The 26,531-nt window shown below is 37.1% G+C and overlaps 1 protein-coding gene across 2 annotated transcripts in view; it reads left to right on the plus strand.

Annotated features, from left to right (window-relative positions):
• The first annotated feature begins 23 nt into the window (after positions 1–23).
• Positions 24–26,531, plus strand: part of CEPT1 (choline/ethanolamine phosphotransferase 1) — a 37,017-nt gene continuing 10,509 nt past the window's right edge. The window contains exons 1-5 of one of the 2 annotated variants that reach the window (XM_030325943.1): positions 24–127; positions 6,438–6,847; positions 11,784–11,931; positions 14,195–14,336; positions 20,366–20,450. In XM_030325943.1, coding sequence (XP_030181803.1) covers positions 6,509–6,847; positions 11,784–11,931; positions 14,195–14,336; positions 20,366–20,450 — 714 coding nt within the window. In that variant the 5' untranslated portion in view covers positions 24–127; positions 6,438–6,508. The remainder of the gene's footprint in view (positions 128–6,437; positions 6,848–11,783; positions 11,932–14,194; positions 14,337–20,365; positions 20,451–26,531) is intronic. The other variant, XM_030325942.1, reaches the window with a different exon arrangement.

Consider the following 26,531-nt stretch of genomic DNA (forward strand, 5'->3'; position numbering starts at 1 on the left):
TCGTTCCGACCCTGTCTCCCTTTACGGCAATCGCGAAAGTGTCGCGAACGGGCCGCCGCGGATCAGAGTCACTCAGTCGCCTGGAGTAGGAGGTCTTATTTCTAGCCGTGTGCTTTCGGGGGTCGGGGTAAGGCTGCCGGGCTCGGCCTGGGGAAGGTGGCCGGGTGTGACGGACGTGTTGGGGGCACGACTCTCGAGCGGGGTGGAGAGACAGCTGCATGCTCTGGGGTGGGGCGTTGGAATATTGGTGTGTAGGGACCCGAGCGAGGCGAACGCAGTGCTTCCTCGCGCCGGCTGCCCTCGCGCGCGGGGTTGTGGGGAAGGCGAGGGGCGCCTGCTCCTCTGGCCGCAGGTGGAGAGATTGAGGTGGCCAAGTGCCAGCGCGGGAGCCCGGGGGCTGCTGAGGGGGAGTCGGGATGCGGAGAACCTCGGCGGGCCGGGGCTGGGCGGGCCGAGGGGTGGAGGCGCTGCCCGAGTGGAACCGACCTTGCCTAGTCAGGTCCACACCCTCCTGCCCAGGTGCTGCCAAGTCCACCAGCGTGTTGCATCCGGTGCCGGGGTGGCCTTCTTTTTGGAATGCGGGCTGGGCCACGCTTCTTCATCAGCAACTTTTCTAGAAATTTCAGCGTATATTGACAAGCTCCGAGATCGCCAGCTAGGGTTTATTTCAGCAGCGTTCTTGGAAGGAGGAAGGACGGGAGGGTTGGTAGTGTTTGCCGGTGTTCCCAGGATCACTGGGATGAATGGGATTACAGTTAGCCGCGTTTAACCTGTTTTCTCCAATTCGGTGCTTGGCGTTTCTGTGTCGTTTTGCTATTTTGCATCCTTGGTATCGGCTATGTAATTTTTCTTGAAGTCTCTTAGTTCATTAATGAATCCATATTATGATGGTCAAATTTAGTGTCTTGTATGTAGCCAGAGAGTAAAGATTCCGTTTCGACTCTCGAGCTAGTAGGAATGTGTTCAATGCTTGTGTTTAATTGACTCACAACACAAGTTAGACTGTCGTAAGGACATTTAACATTACTACTTTAGAACCATTGGCGTTCACATAAAGTTCCAGCTATCCAAGTTCTAAAAGCATTTATTTTGCCGCTTATTCTGTGCTGGGAAAAACCAGTCAAAGCCCCTTGTACAACTTGTCCCTACGATACTTCCAATTGAGAAATAAGTTCGATGAATCTGCCTTTTGTATTAACCTGTTCCGACAGAGGCACCTTTATTTCTTGTCCAGTTGATAGATTATTACTGAATATTTACCACTGTGGTTTCATAAATTTATTCTCTTTCCCACACCCAGTCTCTCCTGAAATTTACATTATCAACATTTATTCGTTTGAGCTCTATGTGTGTAGCTCTAAACTTTGTTATAACCCAAATTACATTTTATTGCATAGTCTGTTTTCTAGGAGGCAGTAGACAGACCTGTTCTTTAAGCTGGCTAAAAGTGCTTGGTGATGTTCTTTTGAGGGTCATGCTGTGCTTTTTTGATGGAATATGAAAATAATCTATAAAATGCCACGCTTTTGCTTTGCTTTTTTTTTCTGGAGGAAGTCATTTCCTTTTTTTAAGGAATGCAAGATTTCGCTTCAGCAAAACAGTAGATCTAAATTGTGTTACACAGTACTGTTTTTGCTTCCAAGTCTGCTGAAAAGGCTTTTGTTTTTGCTAACTTGTTCTATGTTATCACTTGTTAAATAATGCTGAATGTAATCCTGTGATCCTATTAGTTTTCCTTTTATTTTTTTTTTAACCTTTTATGATTTGCTCTGCCGCCCAAATAGTGTTGGCCATTACAGTTTTCCTTTAGTAGTGCCATAAAGGTCGGAAAGAGCTGTGTTGTCACCAATTTCTGTGAAAAGACCATAAACATACTGCTGAATCAGTGCAGCTCAAAACTTGGCACCCTGAGATGTGGGGGGTGGGAAATCTGGAATTTCACACTTCAGGTTGGATATTGTGTAAGCTTACCTTATGCTCTGCAGAGCAGTTGGAGATTCCTTTTTTAGTGGGATGCTTGTCAGATGTTCCCCAAAGCTGAACCCAGGAATAATGTAGGCAGCATGCCATTATCCTCAGCTGCTATAAGCACAGATGTTCTATGCCGTAGATGTATGTCCACAAAATGTGTGTAATTTTAGTAAAGGTATTCGTTAAACATCTCTGACTATATTTTTGTACCTTCATTGGGCTTTTCATATAAATATTCATGTCTGCACAGAGAAAATCTTTTGTTAGACCATATGTGCCCCCTCCTCTGGACTCCCACAACAGTTTGTTCAGAGCACATTGTAACCTAGCTGTTTATAAGACACACACACACACACACACACACACGCACACACATGCACACACGCCCTGAGCTTCTTGGGGGAATGGATGGCACACTTCAGTTTTTCTGTTTCCTCAGGGTCAAGAATAACTAGGTGCTCATTAAATACTACATAAATCATTTTTGTTCCTTGTTCCATAAATAAGTCCTAATTACCCACTTAGTATTAGGTATGGTATGAGATTCTTGGAAAAGAATGTTGCGACAGGTGTGGTCTCTGCATTCGTGGAGCTTATAGACCAGTGTGGGGAAAAGACCAAAAACAGTACAACAAACAAAAAAATTCAAAATGTGGTAAGTGCTATGAAAGGAATATTGCACTGGGGCCAGGAAGGGGAATTTGCTGATTACAAGTAGAAAGGTTACAATAGCTGTAGGCCTGTGATCAATATTTATAGTAAACTAGATTCCAGATAATGGGAAGTTTTTCAGTTTAAAATATTCACTTTTACTATTATGATTTATGAAACATATCCTCAGTTAATAAACTGTGCTACAAAATTACAAATTTATAAGCTCATTGATGGCCTTTCAAAACATCAGAATAAATTCTCAGTTCCTTACCTATAAACCTTCCTCAGTTCCTTCCTACAAACCTCTGCATTGTCTGGCTTTTCAGACTTTATTGTATGTCACTCTTCCATCTGATTTACTGCTGTCACAGTGATCCCAAAGATACCTGAACAAGACTTGACTCAGGGCTTATTCCCTTGGACAGTTCTTTCTCCTGCTTTTGGAATGGCTACCTCCTTTTCTTCCTCTGAATTTGATACAAATGCTACCTCTTCATAGATTTCAATTACCTTATCTAAAATGTGCACCCCTAACTATTTTCTGGCTGCACACTCTTTTCCTCATAGCCCTCATCATAGTATGTAATGCTGTTTGCTCATTTACCTGTTTTTAGTTATTTTCCATTTGGACATGGGAACCGGGACTCCCGTTGTCTGTCCTGTTTACTGCACCAATATAGGCTGAATGCATTTGGAACTTGGAGTTCATTTTCTCATAAAAACTTATGACTGGTGGTTGGTAGGCTAGCCAGCAGTGATTTTAACTCCTTACATTAATTGTTTTAGTTCCTTTAGTGTGGCATAGGCCTGACTCTATGTAAAAATTTCAAGTGGCTAGAATAATTTAGTAGTATTTGTTTCTCCTTTCCATATTCCCATCCCACATCCTATTTCCCTTTCTCTCCATATAAAGTTCGATCTTCCTATTACAGTCACCTACCCTGTTGCACTCCCTTGAGATATGCTTGCTTTTCATGAGCTGAAATGCAAAAGCTCCTGTTTTTTTCTTGAGATGGTTTGAATTGCAGTAGTGTCTAGGTCCCAGATGTTATGGGATGAAGGGAGAGTAGAGATGGGCTTGTGTCAGCTACGACAACCTCTGTGTCTATCTGAATGTAGTGAAAGTAGGTGTCTATGTCAGGGGCTACATGTATCGGAATTTATATTTGCAATCTTGTTGCCAATAGCTTCACAGAGAGACAATGTTGCCAAATCACAGTGTTTAAAAACTCTTCTTGTATGAATTATGCAAAGGCTAGATCTATGTAAAAATCTAGAAAGGTTTGTCAAAATGTAGATTTTTTTTAAAGGTTTGTCAAAATGTAGATTTTTTTTTAAAGAGAGAAATAAAAGGTAAAAAAAAAAAAAAACGTAGGGCACAGAGGGAAAACACTCAGAAGGGAGATATCAGTGTATCATATAATCCTGCCAAATGCTCAAACTTAAAACCATTAGGATCAGTTACTTGTAGTTGTTTAGTGCCTTCAGCATGTCACCTGTTTTTTGTTTGTTTGGTTTTGGTTTGTGTGTGTGTGCTTTTTTACAATAGGAAAATGGAACACCACAATAATAAAATGTAAATTGAGTTGACTAGACTTTTTCTTCCCATTTTAAGTTGAATTCTATAAGAACTGATTTATTATAGCTTCCAAATGTGAAGATGAATCATTTGACCACAGAAAATATGACTACTATAAGGCTAAGTATTTGGTGGCCTGTCACTTTCTCTAAAATGATTACAAACCAGTTGTTTGGCATTAATCAATTGCTTTGTGACACAGTTGGGTGTATGGAAGAATTCTTTGAAATAATAAGATATTATCTTTGGTTTGCCTTAGTTTAAAAAATTATTTCAGTATTTTTACTTCAGGGCACTTTAGTTAGCACTGGCAATTCTTTTTAAGATTTTTGAAAATTTATTTAAAGTAGTTGATGATTACAGTAACTTTTCTGAACCAGTTATTGAGATACATGATTGAGATTTTGGATGTCACTATAGATCATTAGTGACATTGAAACTTTAGAATTCGATATGTATGGGAATAGGAGGAAGAAGTCTTGCACATGTTTAATACCGGGTCCATTGCTGATATGTCCCAGTCCCTGTATCACATTCTTTTTTCCCATAGTGCAACATTTCTGGGAATTTCATATTGCATTTTGGATAGCTTTCTACCAGAAGATTGAAGTATACCTCTCTTGGTTCTTTGCCACTACCCTTTTAGTTCTATTGAAATTGTTCCTTTCTTTTTCCCCCCTTAATCCTCTTATGCCTTCCTTCTCTTCTGCTTTGTAACCATGAATTTCCTGCAAAGTTCCTTACTCTTTTCCTTTTTTCTTCACACTTAATCCATTCGAGAAATTTTCTACTTTCTAAAAGAACTAGACTTTAACTTTTAAGTTGATAACTTGAAATTTTCATCTCTTGCTCAAACTCCAGGTATTTGATCTTGTCTGAAACATGTCTGCTTAAAAGTTACTTCTGTGTATTTCTTACCTCCATCCCTAAATCCCCTTCCATCACCCTTCAAGCCACCATAACTGGTTTACTTTCCTCACTTCCCTTTTTGACAGTAGTACCACTAGTCTCTGACTGTTGATTCATGTTTTCTGTTCCTCCAGCCTTCATATCTAATTCCTAAGTGCCCTCCCAGGATTCTTCCTTCTAAATAGAAATTACATACAGACTCGACTTTCACACTTCCATTTTTACTACCCTCGTCAAATGTTTGAGGTCACCATACTAACTTTTGAGTGTTCTCACTTTCTGTGTTCTGATAAATATACATATATATATATGCATATATGTATGTATATACACATGCATACACATATACACACATATATACATGACTCCCCTTTAGTCTTGAATATATTCTTGTCATTTTCTTATGTTGCTTAGTGATTTACAATAATTATGTTATCTTTAATCTTTTCTAAGTCAAGTGCAAGTATTTTTGGGATTAAACTTAAGGTCCTTTATGAACAGTCATCACTTAATACACTTATACTTTTTTTCTTACTACCTCAGTTCATCAGGTCACTCTGCTAATACATGTATTCTGTCCTCTTACAGTTAGGTTTGTTACTGCTCTTCACCCCTGCCTAAAATACTCTCAATATCCCATTCCACTAATAAGTTTTTTTATCTTTCAGTTTAGCTTAGACAGAAGCCCTGTGTTTGTGTGAACCCCACTTATCAGCTCTATGAGCTTGGACAAGTTAATTAGCCCCTGTGCCTTAGTTTCATTTTCTGTAAAAATGGGGATAATTAATAATCCTGACCTAGAGTTATTGTGAGGATTAAATGAGTTAATATGTGAAACGTGCTTGAAGCATTAGTACACAGTAAGTGCTCAATGTTAGCTATTAGCATTAAATAAATAATCTGATTTAAAACCCATTTTATTCAAGTCATTCCTCTGATATTAATACTAATTTGCTATCTTTGGGTATGCCTTTGGACCTCAGTGTCCATACACGTGAAATGACTAGATCATATCTAAGGTTTATTCCATTATATTACTGAAATCAGAGTGAGATAGAAAAAAAAAAAGTGAGAGCTTTGAATTCAGTCAGACAAACTATAAGGTTTCGGGAGCTATATTACTATTAATTCCCTTAATATTTTTCACCTGAGAGTGAAGTTATATGACTTCTTTTGGCTCACACATTTAGTAAGAATTAGAACTAAAAACAGGTCCCTGGTGTTCTGATCCCTGTTCGATATGCATTAGTCTGTTACCAGTTTAAACTTTACTGACATTGACATGAATAGTGGCTGATAGATACATCTTTTTCTCTTTTTTCAGGTAAAGACCAGCCACAAAAAGCTGTGAAACAAAAGAAATTATTCTCTTCAAATAAAAGACAGCCAAGATCCATGAGTGGGCATCGGTCAACAAGGAAACGATGTGGAGATTCTCACCCGGAGTCCCCTATGGGCTTCGGGCATATGAGTACTCCAGGGTGTGTCTTAAATAAATTGTTTCAGTTACCTACGCCACCATTGTCAAGACATCAACTAAAGCGGCTAGAGGAACACAGATATCAGAGTGCTGGACGGTCCCTGCTTGAGCCCTTGATGCAGGGCTATTGGGAATGGCTAGTTGGAAGAGTTCCCTCCTGGATTGCCCCAAATCTCATCACCATCATCGGATTGTCAATAAACATCTGTACAACTGTTTTATTAGTCTTCTACTGTCCCACAGCCACAGAGCAGGTAAGGTGAATTTCTTAACAGATTTGAGCATTTGTTATATACCCAAAACAATGTAATTGGGATTTTAGGTCATTTTTGCTAAAGATAAGATGATTTGACAATTATTTATCAACTGTTCTAAAAGATTGTATCACACATACTATTAATAAAGCTTATAACTACAGTCTATTTTGTATACTCCGCTTATGAAAACCAGAAGCAAAGGGTGGAGTCTGATTCTGGTAGGTATATTAATGTCATCAGAGATTAACATGTAAGGTAATCCTTTTAAAATCAGTAAATCTCAATACAAAAAAGTTTTTTTAATGGCTGGATTTTTTTTCTTTTTAATTTTTTAATTGCTGAGTGAAATCCTAGTAAAGTTGAAAATGATCAGAGAAAAAAGGCTCTGGTAGTGAGATGGCACAGCTGTAAATCAGTCTTATCAAAAGTGGTTTCCTCTCGGGGCGCCCGGGGGGCTCAGTCTGTTAAGCGTCCGACTTCGGCTCGGGTCATGATCTCATGGTTCATGAGTTTGAGCCCTGCATCGGGCTCTATGCTGACAGCTCAAAGCCTGGAACCTGCTTTGGATTCTGTGTCTCCCTCTCTCTCTCTCTCTCTCTCTCTCCCCTCCTCCACTCACAACTCTGTTTCTCTCTCTCTTTCTCTCTCTCAAAAATAAATAAACATTAAAAAAAATTAAAAAGTGGTTTCGTCTCCATTTCAGTGAGAATTGTTTGAATATCCCTTTTCTCTTCCTGTAAATACATGTGACCGATAGACCTCAGATATATCTCTATTATTCTAACAAGGCGAAAGAAGTTCTATTCTATTCTGTACCCTGCAATGGCTGCCTTGAAGAAGAGAAGCAGTTATTGCTGACAAGGACTCTCTGCTTGGGCCCTTCAGTACAAGTCTCTCTACTGCTGGTCCCGCTTTTTACCCTCTGTACCCGTTACTTAAAACCAAAACTGAAACTAGAGCTCTTCATCAGAATAGGTAAATTGATGTTTATCTCTTTGGTTTTGAAACTTCCTTGATAAAAAGGGAACTAAAGTAGTTAAGTAGATGGCACAACATTTGTTGTGCCCCTCCGAATGATCAGTCACACCAAGAAGATACAAGGTGATTCTCAACGAAAGGTGTCAAATGTGACTCTGAACCATATGAAATCATAGTGGTCACAAGGATTCCTTCTCTTCTTTTAAGCTTGAAGTAATCATTTTTAAGTAGTCTTTTCAGATTATTTGTTCTTTGTGATAAAATTATCACCATCCAACCCCTTGTCCCTTTCTGTTTTTATCAATTCATTTGTTTCTCTCTCTCTCTCTCTCTCTCTCTCTCTCTTTTTAATATTTACCTATTTTTCAGAGAGAGAGACAGAGTGTGAGCAGGGGAGGGGCAGAGAGAGAGGGAGAACCAGAATCCAAAGCAAGCTCCAGGCTCTGAGCTGTCAGCACAGAGCCCAACACAGGGCTCAAACTCATGAACTGTGAGATCATGACCTGAGCCGAAGTTAGATGCTTAACCGACTGAGCCACCCAGGCGCCCCTACATATCTCTCTTAAAGTAAATGGCTACTGAATGTCACAGTTACTTACAAAACACATTTTTTTCCTTCTTCCAGTTCATTTCTTAATCACCCTTGAATACTTTTAATTCCTCTTCTCTTGTACAAATACAGTTCCAAACAGATTGTACGAATATATTTCTGATTTTCTATCATTTCCTTAACTATCTTGCTTCATATCAATCAGGAAACTTAAAAACCAGTATGATTGTTTAAATGTGTCCTGGGATTCTTTATCACATGTCCTTTGAACTATTTTACCTGTGACTTATTCGAGGACCTGATAACCACTTCCAGAGGAACTTGGTTCAGGTCTCACACATCCTTAGAGTTACAGCAGAACAACAGGGGTGTGTGTTAATGGAAGCCCTCCAACAACCCTAAGCTAGTTCCACAATAGGGGTCAGGGAATGAGAGCAAGTTTAAAGGTAGAGCTCAGCTACTAATATTTATTGAACACCCCAGAGTGTACCAGGTACCATGTTCCCTATAATACTTTTCCTCAGCCTCTGTGCTTAAGTGATTTGGAATTATTGGAATAATCTTAGAATTAGTTCAAATCTTTGAGGAAACTTCCAGAATGAGAACTAGTTGAATCAAATAGAACTTTTCAGAATGGCTACTAGGAGGAATGAAGGTAGAACATGACTGAGCTGCTGTTTGTTTGGTGCTCTGCAAGGGAAGGTAGTGTCCCACAAAGGCTAGGCATGGATACATTTATAGCTGCACAGTAGAAATCCTTGTTAAGCTTTAGATCACAGTGCATTAAAATAGGTCATGGCTGTCTTCCACGATATGCTCTTATTATCTCTGTGATCTTCAGTAAATTACATAAATTCTCTAAGTCACAGTTTATTCTTTGAAATTTTATTTTGTGGTACTGAAAGAAGTAAGATTATCCATTTATAGTACATAACATATAATGCTCCATAAGTAATTATTATTTCATTGGTCAAAAAGATTAAGTATGTAATATGTTCTTCCCCACAATTTCCCTCCCATTCCTGATTTCTTCTAATAAAATACTTATATATGAAAGCATGGATATTTTTTTCTTTATCACTGTTTTGGAGTCAGAGAGTTCCATAAACTTATTACCCAGGGTCATTCTCATTCATTATGATTCTAATTCCTTTGGGCCTTATTCCAGTGGGTGAGCATTAAATTTCATGTCTCCAGATATTGTGAACTTTCCATATACTTATGTTACTGATTTCTTTTAATACATTAGAGTTTCAGATACTAGTCTTTCTAATAGAAAAGAATGTCACTATTATAATGGTTTCAGCAGAGTTTGCCTTTTTTGTTAGAAAAAAAACTTTCCAGTAGATGGGAAAGGAAAATCAGTCCTTATTTTTCAAATTACTAAGGTAGAACTATAGGCTTAACCCTTTAAAAAAAAAGAAAAGAAAAAAGCTCATCTGTTTATTTAGAGAGCTTGCAAATGCGTGCACACAAGAAGCAGAGAGAGAGAAAGAGAGAGAATCCCAAGCAGGCTCCAAGCTGTCAGTGTGGAGTCCGACACCGCACTCAAACCCAGCAACCCCAAGACCATGACCCGAGCCGAAATCAAGAGCCAGATGTTTAACCGACTGAGACCCCCAGGTGCCCCATCCCTTTTTATATGTATACCAAAATATACTTGTGATTTATTTCTGATACTATGTACTTAAATCTCCTTAGCTAGTAGCTTTGATTTTACTATCATAAGTTAATTTGGAATTTATCTTGCAGCTTGATATATGTTACATATGCTTGAGTTACCCTTGCAGCCTAAGACAGATCAAGGAAATTGGTATTAGCTATTTCATACACAGGAAAACTAGAACGAACTGAGCTGTATGTTGTTACCAATAAGAGCTCTATCAGGTTTAATTAAAACTTTTTGAAATATGACCATAAGAGTTTTTAGTTTTAATATTCATTTGTTTTTGTTTTATATTGCTAAATGAAATTCTTTTGATCTGACTTACTAAATGCGTGGTCCAGGATGGTAACCATAGCCACGTCTGGCTGTTGAGCACTTGAAATGTGCCTAGTGTAGCTGGGGAACTGAGTTTTTAGTTTTATTTAATTGTAATGAATCTAAACTAAAAGAGCCACACATGGCTAATGGCTACTATGTAGGACAGAGCAGCTCTAGAGTTACTGGATTCCTGTAGGGGCAAAAAGCAGTAGCTTCAAAATCTAGAAGGTGGGGCTTCTTAGTCACAAGAGGTTAACCAATCTCAGTGAACTTGCGCATCAAGTATGGTTATGTAACCACAGTGATTGCTTTCAGGGTTTGTAACTCTGTCCTAGGGGAGGCTTACACTCTAGTCCTTTTGATAGCTTCAGTGTTCTAAAATATGAGACTCTAAGAAAATGTTTAAGAAAAGATCCTTACCTTTAATATTGGTAACTAAATAGATGTCTGAGAGCAGCCTCTTTGCAGTGAAGAATATGAATATTATTTGCAGCTCTGCATAGTTTTAATTTGCTGCTCTGAGCACTTAATACTCAGTTTAACTTGATAACCAATATCTGAGAAAGTACCTTGTGATCATAGAAATTTTTTCATGGCATGGGAAAATAGTGAAAAGTGATATAAAACACTCTTCTACTTTCTTAAAGAGAACACACCGAATAGAAGCTCTCCTTTTTTAACACATAGCATTTAAATTCAGTATTAGTGGTTCAGTTTCTGCCTGGGAAAAGAGAAATTATTCCTTGAAAATGTGACCATAAATATTTGAAAAATAATGTTCTAAGCACTCCGTGTGCTAGATCATCATTTCCCTACTGTTGTTCATTGAACACTGATGAGGTGTGTTGAAAAATAGGTTACGTGCTCAAAAGAGTTTAGAAAATGGCAGTATGTTGTGTCTCCCTTCTCGAATATTCACAGTGTGCCTTAGCAACATTAAGGGCTGGAAGGAGTCCTGCAGTAAAGAAATGTTTAACAGTGTTTAACTCAGTGTTTCCCACATGTGTTAAGCATGGAATTCATTTTCTTCATGCAATACCTATAAACATCCTCAAAATCCAATTTGGGAGAAAGTGTACTAGATTATTCATTAATTGACTCAGCATCTAAATGTTAGTTATTCTAACTAAATGTTTGGAGGAATCTTATGGATGTTACCTACTGTAATCTCTTAGATAACCTTACAAAGCAGTTATCCAGCATCTGCGGTGAGCAGCCCTCCAAAGCAAAGAATGTGATTCTTTTACAATTCTGATTGTTTCAGAAAGTTTTTCATTATGTAACCCTTGCATTCTCTCCCTTAGCTTCCAACTAGTTGCACTTCTCTGGAGAATGAAGACAAACTATCTGCAAGTAAACCGTTATCAGTGAAACATAGTAATGAATATGTCTTAGTAACTCTTGTGTCTTTTGTTTCACAGGCACCTCTGTGGGCATATATTGCGTGTGCATGTGGCCTTTTCATTTACCAGTCTTTGGACGCTATAGATGGGAAACAGGCAAGAAGAACCAATAGTAGTTCTCCTTTGGGAGAACTTTTTGATCATGGTTGTGATTCACTATCAACAGGTATTGTTGATTTTTTAGTGTTAATGATTAATAGTGATAAAATTAATATGATAAACAATGTTAGAATAAAAGGTTTATGATGTTATGGTATCAGAATAAGTGATTTATATCAAATTTAAATGTTTTCAAAAGACTATAAATATGATTAATATTTGTTCATTATTGGCTGTATTGGGAGATTTAGAAATTAAGTTAATTTCTACTTAAATTACTTTTAGCCTAAATATTATTCTTTTGGCACCTGTGATATTTAAAATTTTAGGGCATAATTATCATCAAAAATCTCATAAATTGTAGACAAGAGTACAATAGTGGGAGACCAGGAAATCTGTGGTCTTTATATTTATGTGGATATTCTGTAGACATTTAAAATTATGTTGTAGACTTGCAGTATAACTGGCAATGAGTGGGCTTGGATAAAAAGATTGGAAAGAGTGGTGCCTGGGTGGCTCAGTCGGTTAAGCATCTGACTCTTGATTTCGGCTCAGATCATGACCGTGTGGTTCATGGGATCGAGCCCGGTATCAGGCTCCACTCTGTCAGCACTTGGGATTCATTCTCTCTCTCTCTCTCTCTCTCTCTCTCTCTCTCTCTCTCCCTCCCTCCCTCCCTCCCTCTCCCTCCCCCTCCCCCTCCCCCTCCCCCTCTCCGTCTGTTCCTCCCTCACAATATTTAAAAAAAATTTTTTTTTAAAGACTGGAAAGAAAAATATTTACTAAAGTGCTGGCAATAGATGAGTTATATATTAGGTTATAGGCAATACATCTTGTACTGTTTTAAGAATACTATTTTAGTATTTGGAGGGAAAAAAGAGATTTAGAAACTAAATGACAGTTTCTAACTAGTCTTCCTGGTAGGAACACCCCATGCCCTCACAACACATATTTTTACTTAGTTTTTTCTGTTGGTTTCTTGTCATTTGGCATAGCATTTAAAATATTTTTTAAAGAAACAAAAACCCATGGTAGCTTTACCTCCTGAACTCAGATATGCAGATATAGGTTCCTGTGAAAGTCATTGTTTCAGCGTGTCCTGACAACAGCTTCCTAAGTAGAGGAGAATGAATAGCTAAGCACTCATAATTCAAAGGACTCAAGAAACACTCAAGACTTCTACTGAATACAAAGGCTTAACGGGCACCTAATTTAATCAAGTGTATCCTATTTTTTTTTACCTGTTTATTTATTTATTTTGAGGGAGAGCTTGCGTGCGTGTGTACCACAGGGGAAGGGGCAGAGAGGGAGGGAAAGAGAATCACAAGCAGGCTCTACACTCAGCATGAAGCCCCATGTGGGGCTCAATCTCGTAACTGAGAGATCATGACCTGAGCCGAAAATGAGAGTAGGACACTCAACCAATTGAGCCACCCAGGCACCCCCCTATTTTTTCTTTTAAGTGGTAATCTTTTTTGTGGTGTACTTTGAGTTCCAAACTTTTATAGGACATGTTTTTCTGTATAAGTCACCCATAATTATATCTGCTACATATGAAAAGATAGCTATGGATGTAAAAAACAATCAGTCCTTTTGTGAATTATGTAGGTCTTTAGTGTTTCTTCCTCCGCCAATAATCTCTTAATGCAATGTCTAATATATTTCAGGCACTGTTTGAAATCCTTTACAATATTGATTTATTTTGTCTGGTTTTTATTATCATGTTACAAATGAGGTAACTGAGGCACAGGGGAAGTCTTTCTTTTTACTCTGTCCTGTAATTTTTTACTGTTCATCACTATCACTAAACTGGGAGGATACTCCAAAAAATGCTCAAGTGGGGCGCCTGGGTGGCGCAGTCGGTTGGGCGTCCGACTTCAGCCAGGTCACGATCTCGCGGTCCGTGAGTTCGAGCCCCGCGTCAGGCTCTGGGCTGATGGCTCAGAGCCTGGAGCCTGTTTCCGATTCTGTGTCTCCCTCTCTCTCTGCCCCTCCCCCGTTCATGCTCTGTCTCTCTGTGTCCCCAAAAAATAAATAAACGTTGAAAAAAAATAAATAAATAAATAAAAATTAAAAAAATGCTCAAGTATTTTAGTTGCTTTCAAGACCTTTGGTTCCACTGAGTGGTATAGTGAAAAATGGAAGTGAAATTATGGGGTGAAAGATTATATCCTGCTTTCCTGGAACCATGGGTACCTGAGACAAGATTGTACATTCATAGCACGTCTTTTTTTTTTTTTCTTTTTTTTGCTTCATCTAAAAGCATTTCCAGCTCAGTTAATGTTGGTTATTGAGATTGTTCAGTTATTATCGTGATCTTTCTTTTGCAGTTTTTGTGGTTCTTGGAACTTGTATTGCAGTGCAGCTGGGGACAAACCCTGATTGGATGTTTTTTTGTTGTTTTGCGGGAACATTCATGTTCTATTGTGCACACTGGCAAACATATGTTTCTGGAACATTGCGATTTGGAATGTAAGTAACACTTAACAGTGATTTTTTTGTTTTCTCTTTCAGATATGGAGAATGTTGCTTTTACATATCTCAGTATTAGGAATTGATCAAAGCACTAAATTAGTTTAGCAAATAGAAGTTTAAAACTCTCATTATTGTAGCTGCCTAATGGTCTCTGTCTGTCCATCACACTGTTCAGAAGGAAATATTAGGACCTCCCAACCAATATTTTTAAAATAATATGAAAAGCAGTGGCCCCTCCTCACTCATACCCACTTGTCTTTCCCTCAGATAAATTCACTGTATTTTTCCTGTATTTACCTTAACTCCATGTTTTATTTTGACATATGAAAATGCATTTTCAGGAAAGATTACATAGTTTATGAGAGCAGAGAGCAACTCTCATCTCTCAATATCATAGCTTAATTAGATTTTATTCTTTTCATATTATTTGTGGGTCTATAAAAATCTAAGCTCTTAATAATTCAGTTGACATAAACACACCATATAGGTTACTACCACCAACAAGTGCCCAAGAATTTAAAAAGTGAAATACAAACTCCTTTCAGACTCCAAAACGTATAGTTCCTACCTGTTGATCAGTACTTTTTCATAAATATTAATGAGTAAACTCATCTTGGAACAAGGTAAAGGGTGAAATTCACCAACTGGTGTTTAATTGCCACAGATCCGATTTACACGGCTCGAGTTAGTCTTATTTTTTTCATGGTGTCAAAGTAAAAGAGAAAGAACTTGAGAAAAGACTCTGAATACTTCATGAAATATCCAAATAAAATCTCTGATTGCAAACGATAGGAGAACATCTTAACCTAGTCTCTTTAAGATGAATCATTAATGGATATTTAAATTTTAGATCCCTAATAAACTTAGTTTTCTAGCTCTTGTAAGAGCCAAATGCACAGAAATCCACCTGTTCCTTACAAATTCAGTTCAAATTGTTTTTGCTAAACTTATTTAAACAGAACTTAAGATGTTCTTAACTTATGACAGTAACAATAATTATTTTGGATGTTAACTAAAAGACATGTCCTGGAAGAATTTTATAATAAAGGGGTTGGAAGACATGTTTAAGGCCCATCTTAAGGTGACAATAGTAGACATGCATGTCCAATTGAAACTCGTATGCTTGTGCATTCATCAGTTTAAAAATGATCAGTGCTCAGGAAATATTGTAGATTTCCGATACGAAAAAAAAAAAGCAGTAATTGAAAATACTGTGTGCAGATGTTTTTTTCAAATTGTTTTTATAGCCTATATCTCAAGTTTTCATAGTATTACTCTGCATTGGTAAAACCACAAAATATAATGGACTTCCAAGATCACTTGGTTTGCCCTAATTCAGTTTTAATTTTTAGTGATGTGATTGTTTTCAAAATGAGCAGAACTTGTAATATCTGGATTTGACATAGTTTGTTTCAGTGGTTATTATCTCATAGTTAACTTGCAAGCCCTTATTTTGAAAGTTTATTTATCATCAGCCCCAATAAATTCTCTTTCCCTTTCAAGTAAAGCAGCACCAACCATGTAGTATGGGAACTGAAGGAAGGAGAGGGAGTGAACCATGGAAGTAGGGGAAGAGTAAACAGTGTTTTTAGGAGCGATTTGTTAGCACAGCTCTCAATTTGCCAGTCTTAGAATGTCCCTTGTGGTGTATTCCTTTGATAAAATATGCACTTAGAGAACTGTGAGCAGTTCCATATTGTTAGACCAAAGATGCCTGTAGGGGAGTGGCAGGAGATAAGGCTGGAGAAGATCCAGAAAATCAGGGGATTTCTATGTCCTGCCAAGAAATATGAGCTTTTTTCCTGAATCTGTGGGGAGCCTTTGCAAAACCGAAACCAGGAAAATGACAAAAGGACAATTGGAAAGAGCAGTCTGGCAGCATTTGGAGGGTGAATTGGCATGGGCTAGTACAGAGGTAAGGAGGTCCTGTTGGAGTCATCAACATAATTAACATGAGGAATGCTCACACCTGAACTAGTGTGATGACAGTGCTATCAGAGAGAAAGTCATAGCCTGGAGAGAGGCTGAAGAGGTAGAAACTGTAGGACCTAATCTCTATCTGCACATGGAGAATGAATGAGCGAGCAGAGACGGGAGTAACTCCCAGTTCCCCTCCTTAGGTGGCTGGATGGGGGGTAGAGAAAGGCCCTACACGCAGAAGAACCTATGTGAAAGGGCGAGTTCTATCAGCACATGTATGTGAGGGATTTTAGGCATCCAGATAGAATGAAAATAGCTTAGAAAACTTAGAAAGCAAGCTTAGAAGCCTATGAAAATTATTGAACAGCCAGAGAAGGAGGCATACCAGAATGAAAAGCCAGAGATTTCTAAAGAGAACAACGCTGAATGCTGCCAAGACTCAAAATGAGGACAGAAAATTGTACACTAAATTTGGCGATCTGAGGCCATCCGGAGTAGTTTTCTGTAGTGGAAGGGTAGAAGCCAGATTGTAGGGGATGGGAAGTGAAGGGACTAAATAAGCATGTGGTACAGGTGATGTACAGAATGTGTGGCTGCGATGGGAAGAAGCAAGGCATCTGTTAGAAGAAAGAACATAGGTGCAAAGGAAGGAGGGTTTTGAATTTACACAGAAGAAATTGGCTAGAGAAGAGATTGAAGATATTTGGGGGAGAAAAGAGAGATGGATCTACGGAGCTAGACTGATGAAAATGCAGGAACAATGTTTAGGGTAACAGGCAGAGGGACTAGGTGGGAAGACACTGTCCCACTGAGACTATAGTGCTTCTTTGTAATGGTGTGAAACTAGATACACAAATATTGGAGCCAGTTTAAATTTAATATCTCAATTTAAATTACATATTAGTCTTACAAGGGATTGGTTTTGATTTGGAAAATTAAATACAATTTTCTGAAATCCTGCATTCATATTAAGGCAGCGCTATTTTTTTTTTTTTTAAAGTAAAAGCAGATCTCAACATTCAAAGAAATGTGCTGCGAGTACTCATTTAAGGAGATATTTTTCCAATGTAATGGGGGCATATGGAATAATAGAGATATTCCTAAAGAAGTTTTAAAAATGCCATTTAAGATTTCACATTCTTTTCAAGAGCAGGTAGAATAGGCTGATGTATAATAGGTTGAATATTGAAGTAAAGTTTATATGTGTGGAGGAGAAAATCTAAATTTTGTTTAATTAGAAAAGAATAAGATAACCTTTCAAGTGTAATTTGACTAAAAAGACTTTTTTTTTACTATTTATTTTTTTGAGAGAGAGACCGACAGAGCTTGAGGGGAGAGAGAGGGGCAGATAGAGAGGGAGACACAGATTCTAAAGTAGGCTCCAGGCTCTGAGCTGTCAGCACAGAGCCTGATGCAGGGGTTGAACTTAGGAACCATGAGATCATGACCTGAGCCAAAGTCGACACTTAGCCTACTGAGTCACCCAGGCATCCCTGACTAAAGAAATTTTTTTAAATCCCTTACTTTTCTTACTCCTTTTTGGAGAAACATGAAAGCGGCCCTTAGGCACCTTAGGAATTTTGTTTTAAAATATTTTTATTTTAATTGTTTTATTTTGGTGGTTACGCACAAATGAAAAAAAATCATGAGGATTTCTTGTTTATATATAATCAATTTAGGTTGTTGTGTGTTTAATAACCATATAGCATATTTGTCAAATAAGAGATATTGATTTGTTTTTCTTAATCGCCTAGTGTCACTAATTTTAGTTGTTATTAAATTTGCTCATATCTTGACCAAAAATAGGCACCATAGTTAATTCATTTTTAACTAAGTAATTTCCATTCAAAGTCAGATATTATGAGAAAGTCAATGTGTTTTGGATACATCATCTCTGATATTATGACTAAATCTTCCAGCATTTTGCTCTGATCACAACTGAAAGCTGCCTTGTACAGAGAATATTAGTACCTGTCACATCTAGACAGACCCCTGTTCTGACAGTGTTTCTGGACCAAGCAAGTAGAGGTCTGATAGAGATGAGTACTGCTCACTGGGACCCTTCTAGACCCAACTTAGCCTGTTAGGATTTTTACTAACTTGGATTTGAAAGACTGGGGAGGGAAGTGGGCTCAGAGGCTAGAACTTCACAGAAGAATTGGGTCGGCCGAAGAAGATAAGAATTATGAATCGAAGTTCATTTGTAAACATTTGTAAAATATACTTTAAAATGTTTATGGGTTATACTAAATGGAAGAGTTCACATTTCCTCTCTTAAGGCTTAAACCGTGTATATCTAGATATTTTAAAATATATAATTTGTAGATGTATATGTAGAATCATTTTTTATAAATCAAATGCTTAGAAATTCTAGACAATCTCTAATAAAACTATTTATGCAAAATACTGGCCTTAAAGAAATCCTCCACACTGTGAAAGGTAGAACTCTTAAATTATCATTTCAGAAAAAAAAAACAACAAAACTTTTCACAAGTCAAAAAAGAAAGAAATTATAATAAATTGAACTAGATCAGTATATCTTGCCTCAAGTGTTACCTCCAGACTATTGTCTGTGTATCAGCTTGAGCAAGGCCCAGAACTTTCATTTCCTAATTTGTAAGTCAGAGTTTTGGATTTGATGGTATCTAAGGTTCCTTCTATGAGCCTATTAATTTTACAGATGCTATTTTCAGTGTACTTACTATTTGTAATTATAGCACGTAAAGTATTTAGTACATTTTTCAATTCATTTTTTCACATTAGCTAAACTTTCAATTCATTTTTTCACATTTTTACATTAGCTAAAACTATGTAAATACATAACTTCTGACTTTTTCTTTTCTAGTTAAATGAAAAAAGTTAATAGGCTATGTATTCTGGTAGTCTGGCAAATCCAGTTCAATTCTTACCCAAGAAATCTGTAAAGTATAAGTATTTGCAGATATCATAGTGACTAAAAACTGTTAATGTTATAAACTGCTAATGTATAATCCACTTTTTGTGGATTAAGAATTAGGAAGCTCCCTGTTAATGCCCATATAGGATATTCATACCTTTAGAAGTTTAAGACTTACCATGTGAACTAATAACTATCAAAGATTTTCCTTTCAGTTTCTAGTTTCCCTGTGTATTTTTTGTTAGTAAGTCATTCATTTGGACTGTGCCTATTTTAATTTTATCAAATTGTTAGAGATAAGATCTTAAAACAACTGTTTATATTAATGTAAAGCCTAGATTGCAGTTTGGACTTTAAGATCATCGGGTAAAATCGTAGACCTGTTTCCATCACATTTAGCATTCCTAGGTTCTTAATTTTGATTACATGGCTTTGATTTGAAGTCTGTTCTATACTGCCACTCCTTTTGCCAACATCCTTTAGTGATCACATTAGACATGTTACTTATTTTTACCACTAATAAACTAATCCAATATAGTAGAGAGTTATAATGCTGGTATGGAATTAAGGAAAGAGAAAGAGGAAGAAGGATAAGATTTTAGACTAGAAATTATCAGGAAACGGGGCAAGGAGCTGACCAGTTTTATTTTGTTCTGACCATATCCAAAGAAGTCATAGTTTCCCCCTTGCCCTTTTCACATACGTGTGCATTTTTTTACTGAATAGCAGAAGCAGGAGCATGATGAGATGTGGGGCAGTGAAGGGGTATGAGATGATTAGTGGTTTTTCAAACACCTGGATAACTACACTGGGGCTTCTGGAAGCACTCCTCGACAGAGAAGTCTGGATAGGTTCTCGCAGAGAAGGGACCTATGTCACAGCTAATGTGATTCTTTGGCAAGTAGTGTTCACTACTTGGGTAACTGAGAATTAACTGCATTTTTAGTTCTAGTGTTTCCAGCTGCCTATTTACAAGTCATGTATTCAGTGTGTTATAGTTTGAATCTTTACACTTTTCTACTATTTTGGTTTGGGTAAGAAATATACATGTTTGCATAAGGTTAGTAATAGTACTGTATAAATTGTTATTGAATCTTTAGATGTCTTTATAAGGGTAATGCTACTTTTTAAATGTTTTTGCTACCTGTAGGGCTCTTTGGCAAAAGCTCTGAGTAAAGTTATTTTGAAATGTTTGTTTCCTTATGCATAGATTCGATGTTACAGAGTCCCAGATCATAATTATAATATGCCAGCTTCTCACAGGAACCCTGGGACCTTGGTTCTGGAACTTCACGGTAACTGCTAGAATATTCATGCTGTCCAATGAACAGTGGCGTGAACTCAATAAAGACAGCACCTTTGTCATGCACAGAGTAATTAAAATACAAAAAAATAAAAAGTCTTCTGGTGGTATTTCACAGACAAACAGGTTATTAGAAAACAAATAATTTTAATATATATAGGGCAATAAAAATCCACCCTATTAAAATTTTTTGAAAATAATATTCCTGGTGATTTGATGCTAGAAACAATTATCTCTCACTTACCCTACTGTACCTAATATCATTTTTGCTCTTTGTAATATTTTTAAAACAAATACCTTTCCACCATTAACTAGATTTTTTTTTTAATTTATATTTTGAAAACAATAAAGCAAGCAGAGTTTCCCTTTAGATAAGCAAGTTGAGAAGATGCTTAATAGTAATGTAGGAAAGATTCTGTTTATTCCCTTAACTCCTTTAGAATATTCTTTTTTAAATTTTTTTTTTCAACGTTTTTTATTTATTTTTGGGACAGAGAGAGACAGAGCATGAACGGGGGAGGGGCAGAGAGAGAGGGAGACACAGAATCGGAAACAGGCTCCAGGCTCTGAGCCATCAGCCCAGAGCCTGACGCGGGGCTCGAACTCACGGACCGCGAGATCGTGACCTGGCTGAAGTCGGACGCTTAACCGACTGCGCCATCCAGGCGCCCCTCCTTTAGAATATTCTTTAAGCAATCTAGTACCGATTCTTCTGTTTCTGTTTTCAACGATCTTAGTTTTTAAAAAAATTAATGCTAGAAGCTATTCCTATTTGTATTGTTTACTGCTTTCTTCTCTTATTGTGCTTTTAAAACTAAGTATCCTTTGCTTTTCATGTTACTATAGCCATCTGTTGAATAACATCCTTTTTCAGGTTTGGTTTGTTTTTAGTAAATACATATTTCCTTAATTAATGCTGAGTAAATAATACATCTTTTTTTTCTCTCATGTTAAAATTATAATTTAGACTTTATGACTTTTAAAAGTTCAAAAATATTTATTAGGAAAGAGTTTCCCAGTAGAATAGTCCAGAATCTTTCATACTTTAGTATGAAAGTTTTATTCACAAGCAAAGTAGAGCTTAAATTCCATTTATTTTGCAGTTCATGGAGTGTTTGGGGACTGTTCATATGGACACCTAACATATTGTTCTAGCAATACGGGGCTGCATTAGGTTTCCTATATTGAATCCTCATGCTCCAAAATGTTTCAATAATGTGATAGAGTAAGTCTGGTAGCAGAGTTCTTTCTGAAAGGTATCTTGCAGCATTGTAAATCCATTTATTCAGTGGCAGTAGAGACATCTTTGGGGACAGATTAATAGTGAGGGATAGTTTACATCTTTTTTTTCAAAAGAAGCTTAGACTTTGGAGAATACTGAAAAGTACTATAGACATGATTTAGAATCAAAACAAAAGCCATTTTTTCATTTGAATTTACAATGTACTTGCAGAATTATTTGTGGGGTCTATTTTCCTGGGGTAGAATAATGTGCATAGTTCAGAATGTGTCATTTTTAGTCCCCCTCTACCCATGACCTGTCTTCTGGTTCTTTCTCCAAAGACCTAAAACTTTATGCTCACTGCAGTTGTCTAAGTAGACAATTTTTGATAGCTCATTTACTATTTTTAATTGTACTCACCAAAGGTCTTTTCTCCCAGTGTTCTTAGTGAAATTAATAGTCAGGATATTGACTATATTACTTACTTTCACCTTGTTTGTGTATGATAAAAAAGTACCTGTATTTATAGAACCTTTCCTATTAAAATGTTTCTAGAAACTAATGCAAATCTGTTCTTTTACCAGTTGCTAACTTGCAGAGACTTTTTTTGCTTTTAATATTTGTTGCTTTAACTGGTTTGATCATTGCAATGAGACTGTCAGATGTTTGTGGGTTTTTCTTTTTCCATTTTTTCAGAGTTCAGGGGGAAAATAAGCTTAAGAAAGAGTTCATTATAATTTGTTTCCAATTAATTTAATTTATTAGCATCTAAACTTGGAATGCTATTACCATTTTACAGAAAGTTGTGTTAGAATACAAGAAACATCATACATGGACACCTTAGTGATAACAAGGTAAAAACTTAGCACAGATGTTTACTCCAGTTGATTAGTAAACTAAAAATCAGAGTTTTAGCACCATGTAGGTACAACACCTCCATTTTCTTTCAAGGCTCTGCCACCTATTATCTCGGTAACCTTGGAAAAGTCCATTAACCTATCTGACTTTCCACATCTATAAAATTGTGGCAATAGTTCCTACCTCCTAGATAGTTGTGAAGATTAAGAGTATCAGAATGTAATGTGCCAGCTTTAGTGACTGGCATATAAGTGTTTGTTACCACTGTTATTTTTATTGATTTTAAGACCTGTGTTAGTAACTCCCAGAAGTTGCTAGATTTCTTCCAGAATTGATTGTGCTAGTTTGAGAGGAAGAATAGGTCCATGATCCCTTCATTTAACTTCATCATGATTATTACTAAATGAGGTGAGAGGACTCTCCTAATTCTTCTGTTTCCAAGGGTGATAAGGGTAGGCTGTCCCCTGAATTGTGAGACCTAAGCTTTAGCTCCTTTTAGAGGACTTACATTCTAGCCTTTGGCTATTTTTCTTCTTACTCGAAAATCACTGGATGGGTTGTTGTTGCAGGTGGTGTTTTTTAGTCTTCTCAGATAATCTAAAGATCCATTTAGTCCTTCATGTGGTAGATAATAAATATGGTTTTAAATAATTCAGCTTATCTCAAAAATAGATGCTTAGACTTTCTCTGTATGTAACACTTTTTGAGAGTGTGTGTGTATGTGCGAACAGGAAGGGGCAAAGGAAGAGGGGAGAGAGAATCCCAAGCAGGCTCCATGCTGTCCGCACAGAGCCCAAATCAGGGATCAATCCCACGACTGTGAGATTATGACCTGAGCTGAAATTAAGAGTCAGATGCTTAACTGACTGAAACACCCAGGTGCCCTGTACCACTTGGTTTTAAAATATCATAGTTACCATTCAGCTGTCTGGTTAATATTACCTAACATTAAGCTTGCCATGCCCAGATTGTCCATTATCAAGGGTAGAAAGTAAAATATTGGAAGGCAGTATGGTCAGTTTCTAGGCCAGTCTTGGTTGCAGTCTACCAAGATTTCACCCCACCCATGATTTTTCTGGTATAATAAATGTTCTGGTCATGCAGAAGTTCCCTACAACTTCAGATCCATTGACAAGTGAGTGCAAATCTGTAATTAATAACAATCTAATCTTTGAATAGGATTCCAGACACCCTCAGTGGATGTCTTTTTAAACAAAATTCTTCTTTTTAAATAATAAATAGCTCACAAGTCAAATTGTACAAATCTGGGTTTCTTTGACACTTGAATTTAGCCCTAGTGCATATTCTCTTAACCAAGCCAACAGCCAACCCAAATTATAATACAATCACATTTGTTGTGTAGAGTTTAACAACAACAACAACATTGCTTTTATACATTAACTGCAAATATTTCTTTGAATGCATATGTGACACATATAAGAAAAATAGATTAACTCGCATTAGAGTGAGTGGAAAGACATAAAAATTTTAGGGAAAAGATGATTAACATGCTTACCAGCTTTCACAGAATGTCATTTAAATCCCTTCATATTCCCATTACTCCTGAGTCTTGTTGGAATTCAAATCAGATGCATTTGTTAAGTATCTCTCTCAAAACTGAACAATGAAAATGAAACTTAAAATAGAAATTTTATTCATAGTCAGTTAACTTAGGAAGTTTGAGGTTGTTACACCCCTTAATCACTTTTTAAACCTCTAATTCTGATGTAATAACTGACCTAGGCTGCCTTTCTGTTGTGATAGAGACCCTCGGAGTTTCTCACTCCCAGCTAGAGAGATTTTCTGTTCCCTGTTTAGAAGTTAAAATTACTCCTATTCATTTAAGATACCATGATCTCTTTACCTCTTAGTCAGTAGACCATTAAGATGTTGCTAGGAGTGATGGGCCCAGGGGATTTATTTCAAATATTCAGTTATTTTGACTGCCACACTTACAGCCTCCCCATCAAAAGAATGGGGGAGCTTAGTCTCCACAGCTGGTTTGCTTCTTTGCATTTTTCTTCTGTGACAGCCATTAGAATGTTGTTTATGGCTGGCTTGTTGTTGTCATTTGAAGAGATTATACATAGCAATTGGGCAAGTTCTTTCTGTACTTTGACAACCTATACTAAAATAGAAACAGGAAATTATTTAAAGCCAAACAAGTCAGAATATTTAAATACCTTCATGGTTACAGAAAATTAAGTGCATTCTCATCTAATTTCCCCCCTCTGAAACTTTTAGGCTGTGGAAATCTAATGCTGTAGATAAGAGATTTGTTTTCCCATATGTCTTTAAAAAAAAAAAAATCACTCTGGTGTTTTGGATGCTCCTTTACCACATATTCTTTGTATCTTGAAGGGCTTATTTTTAGTGTAGTTCTGGAGGATGCTTTTTTGGTTTTTGAGTAGTAGTCCCAACATTTGGGAATTTGCCACCCATATTATTATTTTGAAATGAATAATAAGAAAGTGACTACAGAAATGCCACATTCCTGCCTTTCCATAACATTCTCCTTTCTGGATAACTGTCTTTCCTCCTCAGCCAAAAGTAGTAAATGATGAATTTATATTACCATAAATTCATCCACTAGGAGACTTCTTAGTGGAAAGGTAGGAAAATGGACTGCCATATAAGCAACTCTTGTCTAAGTAGATTCATTGACTCTTTTGTTCATTGTTAATCACTTCTGCCACCTGTCCCTCTTAGTTCCCTTAGTTCCTATCTCTAGGGATGGCCTCTTACTGCACCCTTCTTCATTGACAGTCAAGCTTAGAGCCACACCTCCAGGAGTGGGGATAGGCCATGATTCAGTGCAGGAGGGTCTCATCCGGGAGTACTGAGTATTCCTCTAAATCAAATAAGCAAACAGGAAAAAAAACTCTTAACTACCTATAACTGGTAAGTTTTCCCTGGCTTTCCCTCCTAACATTAAGGCATCGTGGATCTAAATACAATGACAGTATCTGCATGGTTTAGGAAATTCTGTCTTCTAAAATTTTTAAACAGGCAAATCCATAAAACTTTCCCTAGGAATCCCAGTCTGAGCTTTATAAAGATCTTTCATGTTCCCCATTCTCTTTTACATTCATCCAGGGTACAAAGATTAATTGCATGAGGTTCCCTCCATTTTTATTTTGTAATTCTATACTTCTGGCCCTTCCCCTCCCAAAAGGCTACTTCATATATCCAGCAAAATGTTGTAAGATGTCTACCCTCCTCCACCCAAGACAGACTCGATCATCTTTGACACCTGCTTAGTCTCCTGAATCTGCTACTGAGTGTAATTCCCCTTATTGGCAACACCATTCATCAGGTCAGCTCTACAGATTCTTTTTAGCCTAATTCAGTCCATTTTTTTCCCCAATAAATGTGTATGTAAAGATGACTACATCACTATATGTTTACAACTTAATAAGCTTCTGTTCAAAAAAAAATCTGGAGCAAACAAAGCTCATTTTTTTTTAGTTGTGAGAGACTGGTATCAACTTAGTTATTTATGTTGGGCATGGAAACTTGCATATCTAGCTCACATTATATGTTTTAAGTGTCAGTTTCAGAAATGGGGGCTCCATTCTGCTCTGGGAATTGAATCCCCTTGCTGTTGTTGGTATCTGTTTTTCTTAGACTAATTTTTTTAAAAATTTACCTTAATATAAGCTATTCACTTTGTTTAAAACTAACATTATAAAAAAACGTATGCAGTGTATGGTCTCCTTCCCATCCTCCTCTCCCAGCGGTCCATCCCCACACTGTCCTCTCCAGTAGGTACCACTGTTCTTAGTTTACAATGTATCCTTCCAGAAATTTGTTATGTAATTACTGACAAAAATAGAGAATATTATTTTTCTTCTTTTTTACACACACACACAATAGCACTGATACATTCTGCAACATTTCTTTTCACCTAATATATCTTTGATATTTTTCCATATCACTTTGTAGGGAGCAACCCACTCTTTTTTCAAAGCTACCAGATACTCCATTGTGTGG

Source organism: Lynx canadensis, chromosome C1 (genome assembly GCF_007474595.2).
Source record: "Lynx canadensis isolate LIC74 chromosome C1, mLynCan4.pri.v2, whole genome shotgun sequence".
In the NCBI taxonomy this organism is placed as follows: domain Eukaryota; kingdom Metazoa; phylum Chordata; class Mammalia; order Carnivora; family Felidae; genus Lynx; species Lynx canadensis.